At 34.7% G+C, this 8,526-nt stretch overlaps 1 protein-coding gene across 4 annotated transcripts in view; it reads left to right on the forward strand.

Annotated features, from left to right (window-relative positions):
• KIF3A (kinesin family member 3A) overlaps window positions 1-8,526 on the forward strand; it is a 48,432-nt gene that overhangs the window by 15,832 nt on the left and 24,074 nt on the right. For all 4 annotated transcript variants that reach the window (XM_008571639.1, XM_008571640.1, XM_008571641.1 and 1 more), the window contains exon 5: window positions 3,670-3,775. In XM_008571639.1, coding sequence (XP_008569861.1) covers window positions 3,670-3,775 — 106 coding nt within the window. The remainder of the gene's footprint in view (window positions 1-3,669; window positions 3,776-8,526) is intronic.

Raw genomic sequence — 8,526 nt, forward strand, 5'->3', positions numbered from 1 at the left:
ATCGGTGTCAATTCCTCTTTGAATGTTTGGTAAAATTCTGCTGTGAATCCATCTGGTCCTGGGCTTTTCTTTGTTTGGAGCCTTCTGATAACACCTTCAATATCTTTTATTGTTATTGGTCTGTTCAGATTTTCTACATCTTTTTGACTCAGTTATTGTAGCTTGTGTGTTTCCAGAAATTTATCCATTGCCTCCAGATTTTCAAATTTGTTGGCATATAGTTGTTTATAGTAGTATCAAATGATTCCTTGTATTTCAGACGTATCAGTTGTAATATTGCCTTTTTCATTTCTAATTTTTGTTATTTGAATCTTCTCTCTTCTTTTTTTAGTTAGCCATGCTAATGGTTTGTCAATTTTATTTATCTTTTCAAAAAAACAACTTTTCAATTCATTGATCTTTTTGTATTGTTTTTTAGATTTCAATTTCATTAAGTTCTGCCTGATCTTAATGATTTCTTTTCATATGCTAAATCTGGGTTTGGATTGTTCTTGTTTTTCTAGTTCTTTAAGGTGAAGTATTAGGTTGTTCATTGCCATCTTTCCATTCTTCTGATGTAAGCATTTAATGCGATAAATTTTCCCCTTAGTACTGCTTTTGCAGTATCCCATAGGTTTTGGTATGATGTATCATTGTTTTCATTAGTTTCAATAATTTTTTTGATTTCCTGTTTGATTTCTTCTTGGACCCATATGTCATTAAGTAGAATGCTGTTTAATTTCCATGTGTTGGTATAGTTTCCAGAATTTCATTTGTTATTGATTTCTAATTTTAATCCATTGTGGTCTGAAAAAATACATGGGATAACTCCAATTTTTTGAAATTGTTGAGACTTGATTTGTGACCTAACATGTGATCTATCCTGGAGAATGATCCATGTGCTCATGAGAAGAATGACTATTCTAAGGTTGTTGGATGGAATGTTCTGTAGATATCTGCCAAGTCCAATTGGTCTAGAGTATTGTTTAGATCTTGTGTTTCTCTGCTGACTCTTTGCCTAGATGATCTGTCCAATATTGATAGTGGGGTGTTCAGGTCCCCTGCTATTATGGTATTAGTGTCTATTTCCTTCTTTAGGTCTAACAGAGTTTGTTTTATAAATCTGGCTGCTCTGACATTGGGTGCGTATATATATGATTGTTATGTCTTCTTGAAGGATCAATTTTTTTATCATTATGTAGTGGCCCTCATTATCTCTTTTTATGCTTTTTAGTTTAAAGTCTGTTTTATCAGATATAAGAATAGCTACTCCAGCTCGTTTTTCATTTCTGTTTGCGTAGTAAATCTTTTTCCATCCTTTCACTCTTAGTCTATGTGAGTCTTTATAGATGAGGTGGGTCTCTTGAAGGCAGCATATAGTTGGGCCCTCCTTTTTAATCCAGCCAGCCAATCTGTGTCTTTTGATTGGGAAATTTAATCCTTTTACATTGAGTTGTTATTGAAAAGTGTTGATTTACTCCTAGCATTTTATTGATTTTTGTTTGGATGTCTTAAGTGTCTTTTGTTCCTTTCTTTATGATCTACTGTTTTGTTTTCTGTATTTGTTGGTTCCTTGGGTTGTAGATAAACTTTTTTTTTTCTCTTCATTGTTGCCATTTTTATTTTACTAGTGAGTTTTGATTTTTCTTGAATTTTTATAGCAGTGGTAGTTATTTTTCAGGTACCAAACCCAGTACTCCCTTGACAATTTCCTGTAAGGGTGGTCTTGTGGTAGTGAACTCCCACAGTTTTTGTCTGTCTGAGAAATATACTATTTTCCCTTCATTTCAGAAGGATAGTCTTTCAGGGTAGAGTATTCTGAACTGGCAATCTCTGTCTTTTAGTATTTTGAATATATCATCTCATTTCTTTCTGGCTTTTAGGGTTTGTGATGCAAAGTCTGATGTTAGTCTGATTGAGGCTCCCTTATATGTGATTTGATGCTTCTCTCTTGCAGCTTTTAAGATTCTCTCTTTGTCTTTGAGTTTTGCCAATTTGACTATAACATGTCTTGATGAAGACCTTTTTGGGTTGAATACGTTTGAGGATCTTTGAGCTTCCTGAATGTGAAGATCTGTGTCTTTTTCTATACCTGGGTAGTTTTCTGCCACTATTTTGTTGAATATGTTTTCAATGCAATCTCCTTTTTCCTCCCCTTCTGGAATTTCCATGATGCGGATATTTGAGCGCTTAAGGTTGTCTGATATCTCTCTCAGATTTTCTTCAATGTTCTTAATTCTTTTTTCTTTTCTTTCTTTCTTTTTTTTTTTTTGTCTGCCTGTGTTATTTCAAACAGCCCATCTTCAAGGTCAGAAGTACTCTCTTCTGTTTCTGCAAGCCTGCTGGTTAAACTCTCTGTTGTGTTTTTTATTTGGTTGAATGAATTCTTCAGCTCAGCAAGCTCTACTACATTCTTTTTCAGGGCATTGATTTCCTTGTACATTTCTTCTTTCAGGTCCTGTATACTTTTCCTCGTTTCATCGCGCTGTCTAGCTGAGTTTTCTTGTATCTCATTTAGTTTCTTTAGAATTATCACTCGAAATTCCTTGTCAGACATTTCAAGGGCTTCTTGTTCTATAGGATCTAGATCTTCAGAGTTATTACCCTTTGGTGATGTACTTTCTTGATTTTTCATATTTCTCCTATCTTTCCTTTGATGTTTAGTCATTGTGGCAGGGGATTTCACAGTCCACTGGTTTGACACTATTGTCTGGCTAGGATGCTACAGGGGCTACCAATTTTGTATGGCTTCCTCAGTATCTGCTCGGTTGCCCACTAGTGCCTCAGGTGCATGGTCTCCTCAGATCTTGGGCCTCTCTGGGGAGGTGCCTCTGGTCAGCAAGCACTTGGCCGGGCTGGGGATGGAGTCGTGCAGTGGTGGCAAGGCCTACCTGCTGGGTTGCGTGCTGAACCACTGGGCCGGTAGTCTCTGAGGATCATGCACCTCTCTGGCTGGGCGCCTTTCTGATCAGTGCGCACTCGGCGGGGCTGGGGATAGAGTCGGGTGGTGGCAGCGAGGCTGACCTGCTGGGTCACGTGCCGGCACCACAGGGCACGTAGTCCCTGCAGATCTTGGCACCTCTCTGATTGGTGCACACTTAGCAGGGCTGGGGATCTAAATTCCTATTTTTTTATGATAAAAGTTCTTTGGTAGCATTACTACTTAATTTTTTTTTAACTTTCACAAATGTGAAATCATGTTTTATTTCTTCATCTTTCATATCTAATCAGTTATTGTATTAGTCTGTTCTCTGTCCCTTAGAATACTTGAAACTGTCTTTTTTATTTTGTTCTTTATTTTTTGCAAGTGCCTAGTTTTTCCCATTTCAGGATTCTTGCACATATGCTTCTCCTCCTATCTTAATTCAGATTGTCTACCTCCTATTTCTTTTCAAGTTTTAGCTTAAACATCATCTTGGGAAAACTTATCCTTTCCCTTTCACTAGCTTAGTATCTCTGCAATATATTCCTGTATTTTTTCCTCATGGCATTATCATGATTGAAATAAAATAATTTTTGGTGTGATTATCTGTTCGTATGTTCTCCCTTTAGAATATCATCTCAAGTGTAGTGAGTTGTCTGTCTTGTTTCCCACTACGTAGTAGAGTATCTGACACATAGTAGATGCTCAATAAATAATTGTGGAAGAATTACTGATATTAATGGAAAGTCATATATATATTTTTTTAGGTTAAAGAAAGACCTGATGTGGGAGTTTATATCAAAGATTTATCAGCTTATGTGGTAAATAATGCTGATGATATGGATAGAATTATGACACTAGGCCACAAAAATCGTAAGTATAGTGCATAATTGTGATTAAACATGTGTGGGTGGACTAGACGGGTTTAGAAGCAAAGCTGGAATGGCACTTTGCCTCATAGAGACTTAATTTTTAGGTTTCTTGAAAACCCTCCCTCATTGATTATTTACTATGTAGAGTATATATGAATGAAAGATATCACATCATTTTCCATGCTTACCAAAAAGTTTTTTCTTTCTAATAGTGCTAATCTTTGAGACTTTCATGTAGCCATCTCTTGTTAGCTATAATAATATTGGTAACATTTATTGAGCACTTACTAAGTGGGAAGTGCTTGTGCTAAGTGCTTTATAAGGACGATTTATTTTAATCCTCACAATAGACTATGAAGGTATTACATTTCTACTTTATAAATGAGGAAACCAAGACTTAGTTTAAGTAATGTGTCCGAGGTAATATAATTACTAAATGACAGACTGTGTATTTGAACCTAGGCCATTAGTCTGCATTATCCAGGCACTTATACTGCCTCCCTTTTGTTGACAAGAAAAGCAAAACAAAATTAAATTTTAAATAATTGCATTCTTCTTAATAATTGTTTCAACTTTTTAATCTAAAGAATAAGAAACTAAAGCAATATTTAATATACAGACACCCCAGGCCTAGTACTAGTGATAGTGCTAAACAAAAATTACAACAAATCAATTGCTTTCTTATAATCCAAATAGTAGAAAGAAAAAGACCAAATTTTAACAGAAAAATGAGTAAAAGATATGTATGAATATGTTATTCACAGAAGAATTATATACAGTGATAAGCATATGAAAGAATGTTTACCTTCATAAGTAATGAGGAAAATGCAAATTAAAACAACAGCAAGGAATATATTTCATACATCAAAGTGGACGAAGGATATTCAGACTGGTGAGACTTTGAAGAAATGGGCACTGAGGATGAGAATGTAAATTGATGAAGACTTTTTGAAGAGCAATGTTAACAGTATCTGTTGACGTTTTAAAAATATATTCCTTTTAACCCATTGTTTCTAATTCTAGAAATATATTCTAGAAAAATATTTTTAGATGTAATCAGTCTAAATAACCATCAATAGAACACTGGTTATATAAGTTGTGATACAAAAATACTATGAACTATAATGAAAGCTGTTAAAAACAATGAGTTAAATCTACATGTAAAGACCTGGAAAATTTTCAAGATACATCATTAAGTGAAAAACAAATTACAGGGCCGGCCCGGTGGTGCACTGCTACAGTGCGCCGCTTGGGAGCGCGGTGGCGCTCCCACCGAGGGTTTGGATCCCACATACGGACTGGTTCCCGCTCACTGGCTGAGCGAGGTGCGGGTGCGACACGGAGGGTTGCGATCCCATTTCCGGTCCTGGTCCGGTACGGGCGCGACACTGAGGGTTGCAATCCGTTGCCGGACACGAAAAAAAACAAAAAAAAAAAAAAAAGAAAAACAAATTACAGAACACTATGTACTGCATCATCCCATTTATATACATATATTTAAAAAATAAATTATTAAACCATATATTTGGGCAGAGAGAGTGTGTGTATGAATGTGTGTGTCTCCATGTCTATTTGTATGTATGTAAAATACAAAATGAAAGGACAGAGGTAATAATGGTTACCTTTAGGGAAGGTGAAATAGATTGGAAAAAAGAGATGTTGTAAGCTTTCACTTTATGCTTTCTTATGTCTTTATTTTTGAATTTTGTAATACCAGAAATATGTTGATGTATTGCTTACTTAACTAAAAAAAATTTTTTGACATAAGATTTCATTCACAGTGGTGACCAAAACCTTCCATGAACTACCTGAGAATTTAAGTTGGTATGTGAGATTTGTTCAAGAAAGACTAAGAAATTTTGAGAGAAATAAAATGGAAAAAAAATAAGGGATTTGAAGATCTAAAATAGCAGAGATAAAAGTACTGTGATTTAATAAATATATCAAGTTCAAGAATTAAACATTTAGTACAAATTTCCAGGTAGGAGAGTTCAAACATAAAAATGTAAGTGTTAACATATTGAAATATAACTATCAAGAGGAAAATAGCAGAAGCAAAGATGTGACAAAAAAAAGCTGCTACACTAAACTTGAAAAATTGATACAAATATAATATTAGTACCCATTTTGTACAGATTGTAGTACAGAAATAGTTAATCTTATACATAAGAAAATAAGTCAGTCATCTCATGGACAAATATACAGCCTGCCTAGCAACCAAAACACAAATTTAAGCTAGTCAGGTACATTTACATTGTGGGAATTATTATAAATTGGTTAATATTTCTACATAATCCTTTTTTCAGAAATTATCTTTTGAATATATAATTCATACACATAGTGTAGAATTCAAAAGGCACAAAACTGTACGTTGAAAAACAAGTCTGTCTCCTACCCTTATCTCTCAGTCTCCCAATTCCCATCCCTAGTGGCAGCCTCTATTAGTTTCTCTTGTGCCCTTTCTGATATAATCTGTGTATGCATGTTTGTGTGTGTTTTTAGAGAGTGCTTGTCTTCTTTCTTTTTTAGTCAAATAATAGCATACTTTGTTCACTTAATATTATTTTGGAGATCACTTCACATGGACACATTACTACATATATAGACATTAAAAATGACTATATAGTATTTCATTGGATAGATGTACCATAATTTTTTTACCCAATCTTTTACTGGTGGACTTTTGAGTTGTTTTCAATCTTGCTATTTTGAGCAGTACTGTGATAAATATTCTTGTATATATATGAGTTTATACATATGCAGGCATATTTATAGGATAAAGTTTTCCATACCCTCTTGAAAAACATAAAAATTTAATATCTTTCTTATTTCAAAATAAATATTGTGGGGCCGGCCCGGTGGCGCACTGCTACAGTGCGCCGCTTGGGAGCGCGGTGGCGCTCCCGCCAAGGGTTCAGATCCCACATACAGACCGGTTCCCGCTCACTGGCTGAGCGAGGCGTGGGAGCAACACCGAGGGTTGCGATCCCGTTGTCGGTCCCGGTCCGGTACAGGCGCAACACTGAGGGTTGCGATCCGTTGCCGGACACGAAAAAAGGAAAATAAATAAATAAATAAATAAACATTGTGCCAAAAAGTAAAGCAGTGGAAGTGTTTTTTGTTTTGTTTTTATTTCCATTATGTGATGTGTCAGTAGGTTGGAGTATTGAGTTTACTTGATTGCTATAAGCTATTCTCTTCTAGGGACTGTAAAGTTCAGTGTAGGTCACTTTTTTTTTTTTTCCTTTTTGTCTTTTTTCGTGTCCAGCAACGGATCGCAACCCTCAGTGTCGCACCCGTACCGGACCGGGACCGGCAACGGGATCGCAACCCTCGGTGTTGCGCCCATACCTCGCTCAGCCAGTGAGCGGCCGGTCCGTATGTGGGATCCGAACCCTCGGCGGGAGTGCCACCGCGCTCTCAAGCGGCGCACTGTAGCAGTGCGCCACCGGGCCGGCCCAGTATAGGTCACTTTTAACAGCATATCTCTTGCATTGCTTCATTTTTGTAACTAGAAATACAGAAAAATCACAATTAAAAATAACATGCTTTGCTTATATTACAAAAACAATAAATATTAAAATGTTTAAAATGATTTTTCAAACTGTAGGTTCTCTCCCACCCCAAATTGAAAAACTCAGCTACAGTGTGATTTGATAATCAAATAGCTATAAAACTATTTCTAACCCTTTGACCTGGCAATTCCAATTTGGAACATATATTCCGTGGAAATAACCCTAAAGAGGAAAAAAAGAGTCTATTAAAACATGCTCCCATAAGTATCAATTATGAGCACCTAAAATAGGAAACACTCCCAAATGTCTCACAGTAAGAGAATAGCAAAATCAGTTTTAGTAAAACTTTCAAATTGTTTTAACATGGAAATACACATATGAGATAATGTTAAGTGGGAAAAAAACAAGATAAAATAAGACCTAATACTTTGTGGAAACACGTATGTGCATCACTACTGATCAGATGATTTGAAGTGGTGTTTAATAGTTCTTTATATTTTTGGAAAAAAAAATCTTAATTTGATTTTAAAGAAAATAGAAAAATATAGTATGGAATCACAAATCCTTGTGTTTTATTTCATTAATTTTTCACTTACCTTCTTTCATTGGGCTTTACTTTTATTTCTCTGCAATTTTCAGTCTAGTTATCTGACTTCTAATATAGTCATATGCTAATAAAGAATACCCTTTTAATGTTTAACTTCTAAAATCAAAGCTTGCATAGAGAGTTCTGCATGTATATATAGTAGGAAGATAATTTTGGCATTGGGTAAAATTAACAATGCTTTTAAAATGCTTTGGAATTTAAGGAAAAAACTAATACATGCCTATTGTAGAAAGCAAAACAAGTTTTTCTTTGTTTACAAAATATATCCATATAAAATATCTATAAACAAACAAATCTTAGTATATTTTGGATGTTTTGTTTTAGTTTACAGAAGTGGAATCATACTATGTATTCCTCTTTCTTTCTTTTTTTTTTAATTTATGTGATATGCACATCTTTCCGTGTCATTTCATTAAATACAGATCAACCTTATTTTTTTAAATGACTGCCTAGTAATCCATATTATGACTATTCTATAATTGATTGATTATTATTCTGTTGGTTGTTTCTGGTCTTTCACTATTGCAAACAGTTCTGCTCTGAATATTCTTGTATTATACACAAGTATTTCTTTTTTTTTTTTTTTTTTTTTTTTTTTTTTTTTTTTTTTTTTTTTTTTTTTTTTTAAAA

This window comes from Galeopterus variegatus, unplaced genomic scaffold, assembly GCF_000696425.1.
Source record: "Galeopterus variegatus unplaced genomic scaffold, G_variegatus-3.0.2 Scaffold708, whole genome shotgun sequence".
Classification (NCBI taxonomy): Eukaryota; Metazoa; Chordata; class Mammalia; order Dermoptera; family Cynocephalidae; genus Galeopterus; species Galeopterus variegatus.